This window comes from Canis lupus, chromosome 26 (genome assembly GCF_011100685.1).
Source record: "Canis lupus familiaris isolate Mischka breed German Shepherd chromosome 26, alternate assembly UU_Cfam_GSD_1.0, whole genome shotgun sequence".
NCBI classification, from domain to species: domain Eukaryota; kingdom Metazoa; phylum Chordata; class Mammalia; order Carnivora; family Canidae; genus Canis; species Canis lupus.
The window spans coordinates 11378126-11395013 of record NC_049247.1 but is presented as its reverse complement, the minus strand read 5'-3'; the positions used below and the strand labels follow the sequence as shown (position 1 = coordinate 11395013).

Here is a 16888-nt window from a genome sequence, read left to right as displayed (position 1 = left end):
CTCCTCTGGGTCTCCCATTGACCCACTGAGGGCCAGGTGACACCTTCCAAGGGACAGCAGGACAGAGGATGGATCTGGTGGCACTAGGGAATATCCAGCACATGGTGCCCGTGAACAGCAGGATGTGTGGCTGGGATAGAGCTGGCTGGGTTTGCTGAGGGCCTAAGTATCTGGTTTGGAGGGGATGCCTCCTATCTGGAGGGGTCTCTTAGGTACCCACCCACATGTCAAACCTCTACACTGGCCTCACCTGTCTGGGTCATGAAGAGGCGACAGGCAGCCTGAGAGCAAACTAATTCCCAGTTGTGTTTCACAGCACTCTTTCCCAAAGAAACATATGATAATCCTGTGAAAACAAAAGAAAGCTCTCTCCAGAACACAGCAAGATAAGACACAGGGATTTGTACCCTAGAATATGTGAAACCTTGTCTTCGTGGATCCTAGTTTAGGACTGGCCTCAAAGGAGCTATGAACACCCAGGAATGTGTCATCCAGTGTGTGTGTGTGCACGCGGGCGCGCACACGTGTGCATATACTTGTCTGGCAAGAGAATCTATTGTCATCAGATTTTCTGTAAGCTCCTGGTCCCCAAAAGGTTGGCTTTAGGAGAAAGCTCGTTGACCTTGTAATCAAGGAGACCTGGTTTCTGTTGTTTCCCTGCTGTCGGGGAGGAGACACTGGGCCCTCTGGGCCACTGTCTCCCCTTTTACCAATCAAGAAGACTCACAAAGGCACTGCCTTAGAGAATTGTCCTGAAGATGAACTGTGCAGTAACTAAAGCAGCAGGAGCTTCTGTTTTGGTTTTTTGACCCACAGGGCACTCCCCTAGGGGGCACTCCCAGGAGGTAGAGGGTGTGTGCCTTCCCATTTTACAGATGAAGGGAGGAGGCTCATGGAGAGGAAGTAACTTGCCGGGGGTCATGCAGGCAGTGAGCAGGGGAAGCCAGTTCCAACTTGTACAGTTCTGCTAAAGCCCCTGTACTCAGGGCAACAGCTCCATCTGTCCTTCCCACCTTAGCTGGACCCTGGGGCGGGGGGTAGACAAGTGAGCGCAGGACAGGTGCTCTGGAGCCAGCAGTCCCTCTGACCCACCCACCCCATTGTCTGTCAGTGCTCTTTAGGAAAGGGAAGTGCCCCCACCACCCAGAATGTTCAGGATAGGGCTGCTAGCCTTCTGCTCTCCTGGCTGGACCCTTTCCCCCCACTCTGCCCCTTCCCTGTGGTGAAAAATACCCAGTTCATTTGTGTTGAAATCTGTATTGTTCAGCGCTTCCAGGGCTCTGGCAGACTCTGAGGGCAGGTGGGACCCATGCCCAGTGGCCTCCCTCCACCCCGAGCTCTGCCAGGAAGGCACTCAGATCTCAGGTGGAGGCCCCAGCCCCATTTGCCCAGCCTGAGCCCCCGAGGCCACGACAAAGGGCCGCCTGTGGAATGTGGGAATGACAGGCAGGCGTCTCAGCCATTCAGCAGGGCCAGGCACGAAGCCTGCTGGCCAGCCCAGAGCCCACTGGCCCCTGTCTCCAGCCGTGGTCCCTGACGAGCCTAGGTTAAGGTGGACAGCTCCGCGTACGGTTCCGGCCAGATAACACTGATTATTATTATCACCACTATAACAACTTTCATCTGTTAAACCTTACTCTGTGCCAGGTGTCATCCTCGGGCTGTCACAGCTATTAATCCTGCAGAATCCAAAGAAGTAAATACGGACGTTGTCTTCAGTTTCACAGATGAATAAATTGAGGCACAGGGAGGATAATAACTTGCCCAAAGAGGCACCCAGTTACTGGCGGCTCTGTCAGGAGTAAGGCCTGGCCTTTTAGTCATCCTGCTGGACTGAGTCTTTGTTTCAGCAGGTGTGCACCAGTGCCCTTTCCATTTACTCCAGCGTGTGTCCCTGGTGCTCTGGGACCTGGGACAAGGTGCTTGGCCTCAGCTTTGTCATCTGTACGGTGGGACAAGGGCACTCACCTCCTCTGGGGAATCACGGGCCTTAAGGAGGCAATGCCTGTAATGCTCCTGGCACAAGTGAGTGTGCAACAGATGTTACTCATCCTGTTCTTTGGGCTGCCATGAGCACCTTGCTGACCTTGCATTCCAGTCAAGCCAGGCTGAGAGAAGGTGTGCCCAGCACAAGGAATAGACAAAAGAAGAGCCCTGGCTTTTTTTTTTTTTTTTTTTTTTTTTTTGAGCCCTGGCTTTTATAAGCAATAACTGAGTGCATGTGTATGTACGTGTGCATGCATGTGTCTGTGCGTGAGAGAATGAATATGCCCACCACGTGGGCAGCGCTCAAGACAGTGCATTTGCATCTGACTCTGGATGCCATCTCGTCTCCCCTGTCTTGAGCTCCCTTGTCTATGTCCCTGTGCCCGGCACATAGTAGGCACTTAGTACACAGTGGCAGTGAGGAAGAGGAGGATTCCTCGCTGAGGAGACGGCTCTTGTGATCCCTTGCCTTCCAACTTGGGCGTGGGAGCTCAATGTGCTCAGTGCCCGGTCTGGTGCTCGCCACTCACCTAGGCTCCTGTATTGGCAGCCAGAGAAGCTTGATTTAAACCACCCAGCCTCCCCACCCTCTGGAAGCCTTCATCCTCTCCATTGTCCCTGTAAGATGGCAAGATATTACATTAGCCTACGATAGACCCATCAAATTGAACAACGAAGAGCAGGCCTCTGAAAATCTTTGGAAAAGTTGCCCCATGTCTAAGACCTTGATGTCAGACAGAGATACTTTAAAGAGAGTAGCAGGATGGCCGCTTTCCCCTCGCCCCTGGCCCGCCCCTGCCTCCCCTCCCGCCCAGAACCAGCTTTCCCCACTGCACCTTGAAGCCCGGTAGGTGAAGTGCTATTCTTCAGTGCCTCGCGTGTGGGAGGGTGAAAAGAGAGAGCAAGGAGGGAAGAAAGAGGAAAGTCGGCCACTGGCTGTGTCCTTTTCTTCCTGAGCGTGTTACAAACCAGCAGGGTCGAGGCATCGAGAAGCTTTCAGGGCCTCGGCAGGCCGCGGTACCCGCGAGTGGCACCGAAAGAATATAATGGTAGAGAAGCAATCCGCCCGCAGAACCCTCTTTTTCAGAGCCCGCACAGCCAGGGAGGCCTGGGCAAACAGGCTTTTATTTGGCCGGGAGCGCGGCTCTGCTTCCCGCCGTTGTCTTATTCCAGCTGGGAGGACTGATGGGCTGTGGTTAGCGGTTGCACCTTTCACCTCCAGAGCTGGGAACAGAGACATGACCGGCATGGCAAGCGGCTGGCAGCAGTGCCTCCCCCGCCCGAGCTGGGCCAGGCCGGGGAGGGAGATCTGCTCTGTCTGGGTGCACACGGGTGCCTGTCCGGGTCGGTCACTAGCATCGAAGCACCTGCTGCCCGCCCCCAGCCAGGCACTGGTGGGAACCAGGCAGGGAAGGGGCCTGATTGCCAGCGCCCTTGACCTGACAGCCCGACCCCTGACCCTCCATGCCCGCAGGCCTCAGCCAGAGCATCAGAGATTGGCCCTTTCCCTCATAACCCACCCCTGTCTTCTCCATTTCCCCCTCACGCCCCTCGCTTGGTCATCCTGCCACTTTGTTCATGTGTGCAATTGTCTGATGTCTCTTCGCCCCATAAGGCTCTACCCTCCAGGGCCTGGGGCCCTCTCCACATCCCCTGTGCGGTCTTGCGTCTGGCACAGGGTAGACTCCTAAACTGTCTGTGTGGCGGATAGACAAACATCGGAATGGCCCATTCTGACAGAGCATCTCATCCGTACCAGCCACTATGTGAGAGCCAGTTCAGTTCCTCCTCACTGTCACCCCACAGGAGGGAGGCTGGGGCACAGGGAAGCTGGACAGCATGCCTCAGATCCCACGGTTAGCCAGACGTGCAGCCAGCCCTGGAGTCCTGCTTGGCCTAAAACCAGCTCTTACCACTTTGAGCCTAGACACACCACCAGTCTGAAAGGGGCAGCCATGTGACTTCTTATTAAGAGCCAAGTCAGGGATAAGAGAAGAGGGGAGAGAGGGCTGTGTGGAGGACCTGCTCCATGCAGGGAGCACTGCCAAGGGGTTCTGAGTACACAGTCCCATTTTGGCCTCCTCGCTCCCTGGAGAAAAGTGCCATTCCTATCTTTCTGAGGTGCAAACTGAGACCCAGAGAGGTCTAGTGAATTGCCAGAGGACACACAGCTCTGCACACTGCAGAACAGATAACCTTATCTCACCATGCACTGTATCCACAGAGGCCCCCAAATCCCAAATCATCCCCCTTTTATCGGACCTGGCCTCCCAATCCAGATGGGTCAGCAGTTGCAAACCAGAGCCAGATCCAGCCTGCAGCCTTCCTTTGTAAATAAAGGGTTTTTTGGCACACAGCCATCCCCGTTTGTTCATGTGGCCGGTACGGCTGCATGCTCACACTGCAAGGGAAGAACAGAGTGGCTGCAGCAGAGACCCTGTGGCCTGCAAAGCCAAAACTATTTACTGCCTCACCACGTACAGAAAAAGTTTACAGCCCCTGGGGCTCCTGAGATGCCTGCCTTATTTCATCTAAAAGCCATGGGGGCAGCTAATTCCTCCTACCATGACTCCTCCTTTCTCTAGAGAGTGTACAGCTCTAGAAGTATCATAGCCACACCCTCACCATCACCCCCCAGCTGTAGTGCTCAGCTCAAGAACTCCAGCTTTCCCTGGGAAGGAGGCCCTATTACTCTGCCCCTCGTTTACTCGATTCATTCATTCATGTGCTTAAGTCTGCATTGAGCACAAATCAATGATCAAGCTTTACTCAGCCCTGAGGATAAAGCAGTGAACCAAAGAGAAGACCCCTGCCCTCGTGGAGCTGTTATTTGACGAGGAGAGGCAGATGACAAAGAAGAAAAAGTAAATAACAATGTTAGGATGACAGCAAGCCCTGTGGAGGAAATGGGAAAGAATGGCAAGATGTTCCTCAGGGGTGGGAGGAGTAGAGAGATTTTCCCCTACTCTTGGCACAGGCCTGACCTAGAAAAAGTCTTTCCAAGGAGTCAGTATTTTTGTGATAGGAGGAAGAAAGCCAGCCAGCCAAAGAATGGGGGGGTGGGGGGTAGCATTCCCGGCACAGAGACCCGCAGGTGCAAAGGCCCTGGGGCAGGAGCATGGTCATAGCAGGCCATCGTGGCTAGAGAACTGTTCAGGGTGGAGAATACTAGGAAACAAAGCTGGAGAGAGGCCAGTAGGGCTCCTTGTGGGGCCTAGAGGCAGGGAGCCTGGCTTTTATTCAATGTAAAGCAGGAAGTTCCCTCAGAGATCAGTATGGTGGCCTGATTTACACTGTCAGACCTCTTCCTCCCTGTTCTGTGGGGGTGTGCATCGTAGAGGGATAAGAATGGAGGTAGGAGTCCCTTCGCCATCCTCCCAGCAAGCAGGGGCAGTGGCTTGGGTGGGGATAAAGACCGTGTGGGGATGGAGAGAAGCAGGTGGATTGATCCTATGGGCTCTACCTTTAGTAGAGCCGGCCTAATTTGTTCTGGAAGGCATGAGGGAAATTAAGGCCAGTGTGGAGATTTCTGCTCAGAGCCACTCAGAGGATGGTGGTGCCTCGTGATGATGAAGCCTAGGAAGCTGGGAAAAAGCAGGTGGGGGCTGGGGTGGGGGGGCACATGGGGTTTGAGACACCTATTAGGACTCCCCGCGGGATGTCAAGCAGATAAATCTATGAGTTCGGAGCTCAGGGGCGAAGTCTGGGCTGAGATATAAATTTGGAAGTCATCAGCATACAGATGATATTTAAAGCCTGCAACAGTTCACCAACCCCCCCCCCCCATAACTTAATCATTCATAGGACGGCACATTTTCAAAAGATCGGGGACCAGGAGAGCCCGTTATCCCCACGCCAGCCCTTGCAAATATGCCTTCTTGATCTTGGCCATGAAAACATAATCATCGGGCTTTAAAAATCACAGTCGGGAAAGTTCAAGCAAGTATGTGAAGTCGCAGAATTTATTATTCAAAATATCCCTTTGCTGTGGATCTTTCCAGCTCCCTGAAGACAGAAGGTTCCTGTAAGCTCCCCTCACCTCATTTTTATTCCTCCATTTGGGTGCCTCTCGTTCCCTCCTTAAGGCTTCGCGGAAGCAGGCAGCCCTTCCTCCAGGGGCATGGAGAACGCCCCATCAGGAGGCAGAAGGGGGCGCGGGGAGCTGTCCCAACTGCCACTGTGGGGACCGGAGGGACGGAGGAGCCGTTTTACCCCTGCCCTCTTGGAAGTGCGCGGCCTTCCCTGGCCGGGCTGGTGTGTTTTGTTCTTCAGCCTGCTCCCAGCCGTGTTGGTGGGTGGCACCTGGAGAGAGGTTGAAATTGGCCGGGAGACCAGCTCTTTTCTCACGTGCCCCCAGCCATCCCAGCGGGTGGAGGCAGAGTGTCGCGAAGACACACGGAGAAGCAGGAATTGTTTTGGTCAGGCAGCTCCTAGGCGGCAGCTGCCAGCAAGGGTGCAAATGGCTGGCAGGAGGGAGGGATCCACGTTCAGACAGCCGAACGTCTCCCCCTGCGGAGGTGCTGGGGAGGCTGCAGGGGCCTGGGGCCGGCGGGAGCAGGTGTCTCCAGGTCACCTCCTCCTCCCTCCTTCCGGCCTCACGCCCCGAGCCTCTTGGAGTGCTGTTTTGGAAATATTTCCAAGCGCTTCAGCAATATCCTGCACACTCTCTTCCCCTTCCCCCGGGAGTGGCTGTCCGTGCGGGGAAGGTACTTGCTCCCAATCCAGCTAAATTGTTATTGACTTGTGTTCTCTGCGTTCCGCAAACATTTCACTCAGCCGTCGCCAGCGAGGCCAGGAATCCCTGCTAGGGCTAACGGGGAAACCAGCTGTGCCGGGCCATTTCTCCTGCTCTTCCTCATCGATCACAGAATTAAACTGACAGAAGGAAAATTTCAGAGCGACTTGGGAGGGGAAGGGGCTGGGCCCGGATTGGTCAGGGGTTCAGGGACCTGGGGACCAGAGTGCTAGAAATAGGAGCAGGAGGAGGGTGGACTTCCCTCCAGGGTTGTGGCTGGTGGCAGGGGGTGGCCGATTTTGCTTCTGAATTGTCGGTTGGCCTAGTCCGAAGAAACCCAAGAAAAACAGACAGACAGGGAGGTTTTTGTTACTGCTTCACGGCCACAAGTGGAACCGGTAGGGTTCTGTAGACAGAGGGGAGAGAGATAATAAATCAGAGGCTGCACAGGTGAGCCATCAACTGAGCTCAGCCACAGATCTTTATTTTGCATGGAAAATATGGACAAGTGGGGTTTGGGATTTTTTTTTTTTTTTTTTTCATGAGTTGCCACTCTTTTGCTATCAGAAGATTTGATCCAGAAGTCGAGCTTCTGGCCTCTGGAAAAATCAGGTCTGACCACCTTGGTTCTGTGTGCCTGTAGGGCAGGTGGGGCTGAGTTGCCAGTCTGCAGCCCACCCTATAGTCTCCCTCCCGTGCCTGCCTGGCTGCTTGAGGCCCCCACACTTACAGATTGGGTACAGACTTCCCTCCACCGTGGCCCCCTGAAGGCTTCCCTTCCAGCCTCTACTCCCAACCCAGGGCTGTGTCAGGAAGAGGGGGCCAGAAGCTAATGCCCATCAAGCCACTACTAGAAATGGAAAGATCCCTCTAGGCCTGAGGCAGAGGAGAGGGGGATCCCTTCCAGCAGGTCCTCTTCCTTTTCCTTTGTTTCCCCGCAATGAGTCACCTTCACCTGGCCACTCTCTGTCCTCCCCAGCCTGCACCGGCCCCTCCAGCATCTGTAACTAATGCAAACACATGCAGGACGGAGCCTGAAAGCCCCCAGGCTTAGCCCGGCCCCAGAGCCCTACGATGGGCTAAATCCACCATAATCCAGGCCCTGTGGATGGGGAGCTTCCAGGCCAGCTGCCTGGAACGCAGTGTGAGGGCCACCCACCAAGCTGCACGCAGGCTCCTGCTTCACAGCAAGCCAGAAGCCCATAGCACTGGTGATTAATAAAGGCAATGGGCATCAGTCTCAGTAACCAGTGGCCCACCCCAGACCATTCTCATCACCGGCTTCAGTGGTTTCTCGATGATTCTCTTAGGCAGTTGGGTAGAGAACCACTGGCCTCGAGAATGCCACTACTGCAGGTTGGTGGGTACCGTGGGGCCTCTGTTTCACACCTTTTCTGCTGGGAGCTATTTCCTAAAGGGGCTATGCCAGTGTCTCTACTGCAAGCCTGGCCGCTGAGCCACAGGACCCTAGGCCTCACTAGTGTATCGGGGCACAGGGAAGGGGGAAGTGTGGTCACGTGACTTCCCTAGATCCGCTACTTATCCATCTGACAAATGGGATGATAATCTCACACAGCTCATGGGATTTCTCCCAGTACACACCCAGCCTGCTGCCCCAAGCCAGCAGGTGCCTGGGCCCTGCCCACTCTGGGGTCCCAACGTGGCCACCATGGCTGGTGGTTCAGAACATCCTTTAGAGTGTTCTTCACAGCTGCATCCCGAGCACCAGGTCTGGCACAGAGTATATGCTCACCTTCAGGTGGGGCCACGGGCTCTTTGTGGCTGAGTCATCCATTTTCTGGAGAAACTAGACATGCAGCAGACTCTTAGGTAGCATCTCCCTTTTTTTGGCATATTAGTAACTAGCTTTTTAAATCTTAAATCATGTCAGCAAATCCAGACACTCTACCAGGGGCCTGTCACGTGTGAGGCTTCCTCCCATTTGGTCACCCACAGACATGGTATCCTAGTGTGGTGGATTTCCCAGGGGCAGACCCCAAGACGTGGACTCGGGTACCGATCAGATCACCTAGGAGGTGAACCCGGGAAGTGCATGAGGAACCGGAAGGAGGCGAGGGACCCAGTCCCAGGGGTCTCTGGGGCTCAGCCCACCAGGGCCCCCCAAGATCTGTGTCGTATACACCTCAGAGCTATCCCCCCGGGAGTCCAGGGAGCTGGGACATGTGTCCACCCTCACTGGTGGAGGATTCCTCTGAGGGAGCTTATGTACCCAACGCTTCCAGCCGGCCCCGTGCCAGGGCTGCACATGCCCCCGTGGCCAGGGAAAGCCATTGATGTGTCCCAGAGCCGCGCGCTAATGCTGTGGGTGGCCACCAGGATGGGGCACCCACAGCGGCTCCTGTGTTTGTCCAGGGCTGGTATTGCCGCCCCCATTTTAAAGGAGAGAGAAGTGACCTGCCTGCATCCGGTGACAGCGTCCCATCAGGGGACCGTAAGATCCGCCAACCTTCACCGCGCTTACAGTGCGCCAGGCGCTGCTGTAAAAACTTAAGCGCCTTTACCCTCCCGGAGCCCCCCGCGCCGTCCACGCGGGGTACCATTCAGCAGTGCGGGGACAGAGCACAGAGAGGTGAGGCTCCCGGCCCCAGGTGGCCCAGCGGGGAGCCGCGGGCTCTGATCCTGGCAGCCTGGCGCCCGCTCCTCTCAGGTCCTTTCAGAATTCCCTTGCCCCCCGCCCTGCCCGCCCGTCCTCAGCCTTCTGCCTCTGGAACAAAACCCCACGAGGCGCGTTCTCCCATCCTCCGGCAGCTCCCCGCCCACCCACTCGCGCCTTTCCGTCTGCCTGCTTTTGCCTTCCATGCAGGGCGACAGCGCCAGCCAGGGCCGGGAGAGAGACGCGGGCTGGCATTCTGTCAAGGAATTAATTGAAAAATAAAATCATTAGATGGGAACTCCAGAAATGCAAAATGGTGGTTGGAGGGGGGGCGGGGAGGGGGGCAGGACTGGGGGGTTGTTGGGGGACGGCTGAGTTTTTTGTCAAGTTAATTTCTCGGGTATTGATGTTTGGTGACATTCACTTGTTGTTTATCTTCGGGTGCAGCTGTAATGCTGAAAGAAAATGCACAGCTTGTTTCGTTTATTTATTTTACACCTTTCTCCGGTTCTGCATTATGTTTGTTTGGTGAAAACCCACTGAGGCTTTTGATGTCGAAGAAGTGGGATTTCAGCAGCTGTTCCCTGCAAGCAGGGTGCTCCATGCGCAGACAGGGCCGGCGGGGGCTGCTGGGTGTCACGTGGTGGGGACTCGGGCCTGACGCATCCCCTGGGGGGGCGGTCGGGGGCCCGGCCTGAGCCAGGCCAACCAGAGCAGTCATGGCCCCGAGCGCCGAGCCCTTGGTGTACTGGGCTCCGAGCACAGACTCACTGATGCTCACGGCTGCCCCAGGAGACGGGTCCTGTCCTCAGCCCCCACGCACAGATGAAGCCGAGACCTGAGGAGCTGAAGTGACTTACCCAAGGTCACTGAGCCATTAGGTGGCAGAGCTGGGACCTTGAATTGTCTGATCTCCAAGGCTAGGGAGTGAGCCCCTCGCTGACCTACTTTGTGCACTCCTCACCCCGCCAGGGGTCCGGGGATCCCCCTGGGCCTCCGTTTTCCAACCTGGGGTGGGAAATGGGTACCGTACCCTTTCAGCCTTTACAAACCAAATCATTGTATTCATTTACCTAACAACTGCTCATGGATCACCTACTAGGTATTGGCTATCCTCTGACAGTCCCTGCCCCAGTGACGCCCCCTGGCCTAATAGCAAAGTGAGACATTGAGTCCACATCTCTGATGGGAGTTAGAGCGGCAGAGATGTTGGTCTGTCCACCACGGACCGGGGTCTAACCAGGTGCCAGTCATTGCTCTTTTGCCTCCATTAATTCTGCCCGTGACCCCACATTACAGGCAAGGAGACGGAGGCAGCAAAAGGCTGGCCAGCGGTGGGGCATATGTGCCCATGCCTGCGTTCCTGAGCCTGTATGCTAAGTGTTGAGGACAGGTGGGGGGTCCCCGGAGAGGCTTCGCTGGGAAGAGGAGCCCATAACTGCTCCAGGCAAAAGGAAAGGCCTCCTTACGTCTGGGCCTGCGGGTCAGCAGGTGGTGGCCACAGAGAAGGGGAAGGGTGGAGGAACAGCCCTGTCCGCCCCCCACCCCACATTTTATGCACGAGGGAGTGAGCCTCACTGGGTCCGGGCCCCACCCAAGGCTGCATACTGGGCAAGTGCCAAAGCCAAGTGTGTGTGACCGTGCAGTCACACCCGCACCCCCCACCCCGAATCAGGGCCCCCGAGAGCCGTTGCAAGCATGTGTGAGACAACGCTAGCAAGTGAGACAGGCCAGGGCAGCAGCCGGGGGCTGCCGTGTGTTAGCCAGGGGCCCTGGGCTGTGCACCTCGCCCTGCACCTCCGTGTCCCCAGCTGTGTAGTAGGGGTGGCAACACCCCCTCCTGCAAAGGGTTCCTGAGACTCCACCCTCTGGTTTCCCCAGCCAGATGACCTCTCGGGTGCCTCCCAACCCCACCCCTGTTTGTTGTATTGCTGTCCCAACCACAGCAGTGCTGTTTCTCAAAGATTATCCACCTCAGTGCCCTAGGACTCATTCATTCATTCAGTCCTTCATTCGTTCGTTCTTACATTCAGCACAAAAGCACAGAGCTCAGTCTGGCAAGCTGGGGCCAGTGTGGTCCTGGGGACATCCAGAGAGCAGAAGCATCCAGGAGCAGGCCCTCCAGGCGAGCTGGGCCCTGGAGATGCCCTGTGTGGAGAGGTGCAGGAACAGCAGCTCTGTGTCCCATCCTGTGTCCATTGCTCCGGGGCCTCCTGCTTGTCCCAGGATGGGGAGCCGAGGCTCGGAGGGGTGAAGGTCCCACCACCAGGGAGGGGAGCATAGGACTGGAACCCAGCCATGGGTGGCTGTGTCACAGGATGTTTGGTATTCAGGTGACTCGGGGGAGGGCAGCCAAGGGCAGGGCTGACATTCCAGACAAAGACGCGGAAGAGCTGGTTCACAAGTCTTTAAAACAGTGAGGCCAGCTCCCAAGCAAACTGAACGTGGCTGGTGTCCCTGGGGCCGGGGCTGAGGTTGGGAGGTGCCCACTGGTTGGGAGGGTGGGAGATGCTCTGAAGCTATGGGCACAACCACCTGCCAGTGGCAAGACTTGCACAGTGGGGTGAGAGGGCCAGAGCTGAGAGTCAGGCTGGGTTCTGGCCATGTTTACATTGTCCCCTCCTCCAGGAAGCTGCCCTGATAGCCCACATGGAGCAGGTGCCTCCCCATCACAGCGCTGATCCTGCCCTGGGTTGTGGTTGTCCGGCTTCTTCTCCATCACCCCTCAGTGGTCCAGGAACAGCCTAGATGGGGGCTGTCCCATTCATACCAGGCCCAGCCCAGAGCGGGCACTGCCCGGCCTCTGCTGTGAGGGGATGAAAACATGAACAAAGGTGGTTAAAGACTGCTTTTGGTCCAGTCCCTGCTTCTGTGTGTCCTTCAGCAACCTGAACTCTTTGATCTCATCTGTCCCTGCCATCCGTCCTTTCAGTCAGCAGGTACTTACTGAGCATCTGCTGTGTGCCCCACGCCATTCCAGGCCTTGGGGGGACAGCAGTGACAATGCAGACCAAAACCCCTTCCTCCTGGAGCCAGCATTCCAGTGGGAGAGGCAGACAGGGAGCTGAACGGTCGGTCGATGCTGTAGAGGAATGTGGGCAGGGGCTCTGGGAGCCTTGTGGTCTTAAACAAGGAGAGGAGGGAGACCTCCCTGAAGAGGCGAGTCCCCCACCTGCAGGAGGAGCGCTCCAGGCAGAGGGAACAGCAAATGCGAGGCCCGGAGGTGGGAGAGGGGGGTGCCAGAAACCAAGAAGGGGCTCACCTGGGTGGCCTGGTGGCCCTCCTGCTGGCTTCAGCTTTTCCCCCAGGGGAGAGGAGATGGCCCCACTGAGGGCTGAGACAAAGGAGCCACAGGTTCTGATCTCTCTGGGTGCCCCTTGAGAGCGGACTCTGGGAGGGAGGGCAGAGGAAGCTCCCACCATCCTGCAGGCCAGAGATGCCGAGGACTGGGACCAGAGGGCGGCAGTGGAGGTGGGGGGTGTTCGGGGTGCAGAAGTGATGGAAAGCTCGAGCCCTAGGATGCATAGGCAGAAACCGGCTCCTGTGCTGGTGCCTCGGAGTTAGAGAAGCTCTGGAGGTGAGGCCCGCAGCTCCACTGCAGCGGCTGTGCTGGCCGCCACCAGCCAGCCCTTGGAGCCTGGGCCAGCCTGGCCCAGGAGAGCGGGGGCCCGCCAGCCCAGGAGCTCGCACTCCCATTGTTAGTAACTAGGAGGAGGCATCTGTGACAGGCCCACAGGCCCTATTTTGCTGTTCTTCTATTTCTCGGCTCCCATTACCTGCCCACAAATTCAATTTCCAAAGGCCATTGTGCACCTCCAGAGCCTGCGATTCTAAGGAAACCAGGAGCATCGAGGAGGCAGCAAGGAGAGGAAATGTGCGTCTGAGCCACGGGCTGCAGCCTCCACCCCCAGCCCATCCCACCCTCTCTCCCTTTCCATGACTAACAATGATGGGTACAGCTGCCAGGCCCGGGGGCTCCTGGGTGGCGGGCAGCCCCCCACAGCGTCCCCAGCCTTACTGTGTCCCCCCCTTCCTGCTCCATTTGCTTCTCCCTTCATCGGGCAGACGTTAGTGAGCACCCACTAGGTGCCAGGCTGTGCACTGAGGCAGGGACACGGCAGTGAACGGGACAGCTCTGTTCCCAAACAAAGAAATGACCGCCGCGATGTCAGCAGTAAGAAGTGCCCCGAAGCAGGTGGCGGGGTCAGAGGAGGAGGGGGCACGGGGCTTCACTACAGGGTCCTCTGGGACCTGCAGGTGCCAAGGTCCTGTGGTGTGCATGCAGTGTACCAGCCCGGAGTGGCCAGCTCAAGCAATGGCACCCAGAGGACTAGAGAATTCCCTCTCCTTGCTTGCAAAGCCGTAGGAGCCTGAGACCCCAAGTAGTAGCACCTGTTCTAGAAGGATCGCTCAGGCAGCCCTGTGGGGATGGCAGGAGCAGGAATTCAGGTGAATGTCTTGGATCAGGCAGGTAGCCATGGAGAAGATGAGACAGGGTCAGTGCCCTGTCTCTTTGGGAGGAACAAGGTGAAGAAACAGGCCCAGAGAGTCCAAGTCACTAGCCTAGGACTCTATACAACAGGCCCAAGATTCTTCCTGTCAGGGCCAGGGGCCAGGCCAGACTCTGGAGAGACCCTCGTGAGAGACATGCCCTTGGGAGCTCCAGCCTAGTGGGGAGTCGGAGGCAAAGGATCACAGGGCGGTTGTCTCCCTGAGGACTTCACAGAGGAGGTGTTGTTTGAGGACGGGATTGGGACATCCTGTCTGCAGCTGCCTCTGAACAAGTCCGCATTCTCTGGGACTGAGGCCGACCGTGAGAGGTTAGACAGGCCAGGCCTGAGCCGGTCTCCCCCCACCACATCCCTCCTGGGAAGACCGAGGGCCCAGCTCACCTTCTCCTGCCACCCTCACTACCTCCCTGGCATTCTCGCGCCAGCCCTGGAGACTTTCATAGGAAGTGGGAACACTGTGGCCCTGGTGTTGCTTGGTTTCGAATCCTGCCTCCACGTGTGGCTGAGTAACCTTAGACTTACCTGTCTGCAGCTTGGTTCCCTCCCCTGCAGGAGGCAGTCCTAGCACGTCCCTGTGGGACTGCTGAGAGGAGGAGAGCTGTAGCACACAATGCATCCTCCGTAGTGTTTGGGGCTCAGAGCGACCATGTATTGCTGAGCCCACCGTGCCTTCTGTTTGTGCTGTCATCCACATCCCCGTCCCCTCTTCTCACAGAGAACTCCTATGCATCCTTCAAAGTCCAAGTCAAATAGCCCCTCCTCTCCAAAGCTACCTCTAATTGTTCTTTCCTCCATGCTTCTTTTGGAATCTTTGAGCAAGCCGCTTACTCTACTGTTAAGAATGTATAACCTCCAGGAAAGCCGGAGCAGCTTCTACTTGTTTCCCCAGTGATGGCCCCCTCACTTTTGACCCATCCCCTCTGAAGGTGTTCTGCTCCCTGCAAGCCAGGCAGAGACCTGTTACCCCCTGAGCTGCTGGGAGGGGGCCTTCCTGGCTCCCTTCCTAAATGGAGCCCTGTCCTCTGCGGGTAGAAGTTGGGGAGGGGGTGGTGGGCAGAGCCGGAGAGTTCCTGGGGCAAGGAGAGGCAGCCCCACGGTGAAGCCAGAGACTAACGGGCAGTGTCTCTCTCCTCTCGTGTTTTCTCTCCCTCGATGGCTTCTGGTCCCTTGTGCCCTCTCTTGTGACTCCCTCCTCCCTCCCTATACCTCCTACCCTCCATTTTGCTCATCCCGGTCCCTCTCCCTTCCTGCCATTCCTCTCTTCCCGCCTCCCACCCCTCTCGGCTGTTTTTTCCTCCTCTCCTGCCATCTGGGCTCCCACAGAGCCCCCGAAGAAAAAGCGGTCTGTGGTGTTGGACGAGATCCTGGAGCAGCTGGAAGACAGTGAAAGCGACAGTGAGGAGCAAACCCTTCAGCTGCGAGCTGGCACCGAGAGGGTACGTGGCTCCAGGGCCCTGGGGACTGGGGACAGCCGCTCCGGCTTCTGCGCTCCTGCCGGGTGGGCGAGGAACGCAGGCACCCCCACCGTGCCCCAGCCTGAGGTTGACACGTTCCCGCCGTCCCCATGCATCCGCTCTGTGCCCCACACGCAAGGGCCAGGGGGCAGGGGAGAGGCAGCCACGTTAGGAAGTCTCGTGGCAGCACAGGGACCCGGAAGCAGCAAACACAAGCCACACCCCACCAAGCCTGGCAGTCCACCGCTGGTTGGAAGGTCAGGGCAGAGGGACTCGGGTTTGCTCATGCGCAGCTGCATGGGAGCAAGTGTGGCATCAGGGTGGAGGGGCAGGACCCTGGCGCCATGACCTAACCTCCCTTGGCCCAGTATCTGCCTCGCAAACGATTCCCACCTCGTGTGGTTTTAGTGAGAAAAACACGCCGCGTGAATCCATGAAAAACCCCTGGTGCGGCACTGAGCGTGTAAGACCGGCTCCAAAGCTTCTGTTCTTGCCCTCCTTCCAGGGCTGCTAGCTGGAGTTCCCACTACATCCATCTACGGGAGTGCTCGCAGCTTGGGACTTGACCTGTGTCCTGCCCGAGGCCCCTTGGGACTGAGGGCTCTGGTTCGACCGCCAGGGCTGACCACAAGGATGCTCACGACACCCAGATGCCAGCCTCTCCAGTTGAGCCTAAGATGTGTCTCTGATGGCAGCTACCCTTGGCTCGTGGATGGAGGACTCTGTGAAATGCATTCCAGCCCTGTTGAAAGGCTTATTGCAGGCTTGGGGTACCCGCCTGCACACACCTACTCCCACCTGTACCTACAGCCTCCTCCCACTGGGAGCACCTGCACCCAGACTCGCCAGAGGCTGGATGGTGTGGAGGAAAAGAGCCCCTGCCACTCATCTGACCTGGGTTCCAATCCCAGCCTCCTGAATCTCACCTCTGTAGCCTCAGACCAGCAAGGTCCCCTCTGACCCTCAGCTTCTCTTTCTGTCAAGTAGGGGTGATGTGCTCACCTGGGGCTTGACCACCTCAGTCAATCCAAGTAAAGCCTGGAAGAGATGCCCATCAGCACTTTTGTTTATTCCTTCATTTGGGACCTCTGGCAGGGGCTCATAAATCTTGGTCTCTGCATTTTGGAGGAAGGAGGTTCCAGTTTTTCATCCAGTTTTCACAGTGGCCTAGAACCCAAGCAAAGCTCCGCAGCGCCGGTCCCCGTGTGAGTCTAAGTGTACTCCCCACTCCCCGTGGGGCAGGTGCTCCCTGGCCAATCCTGGGCTCGTTCCTAAGAAGTAAGAGGCAAAAGGCCCAAACCCAAAGTGGCTTGTTCCCCGCCGTTTGTAGTGGGGTGCCCCACAGACCCCAGGTATGACCACAGTGTGTAGGTGAGGTCAGTGTTAAGCCTCACCCAGGCCAGGCCCTCGACCAGGCCCTCCAGTTGCTGTGAGTCTTGGGGGTGACAGGGGCCCACCCTAGTCCTCCCCACTGCTTGTCCTGTTCAGGGACATGTGGGTCCTTCCTGATGAACACACAGTCTATACTCACACCGCCAGGGCCAGGCCAGTGGCGGCAATGTAGTCACCACATTGGAGATAATCAGAC

At 57.1% G+C, this 16888-nt stretch overlaps 1 protein-coding gene across 1 annotated transcript in view; it reads left to right on the top strand.

Moving 5' to 3' along the window:
• RBM19 (RNA binding motif protein 19) overlaps positions 1-16357 on the top strand; it is a 122914-nt gene extending 106557 nt beyond the window's left edge. The window contains exons 24-25 of the mRNA XM_038575192.1: positions 15170-15282; positions 15806-16357. Coding sequence (XP_038431120.1) covers positions 15170-15282; positions 15806-15814 — 122 coding nt within the window. The 3' untranslated portion in view covers positions 15815-16357. The remainder of the gene's footprint in view (positions 1-15169; positions 15283-15805) is intronic.
• Positions 16358-16888: the final 531 nt, after the last annotated feature.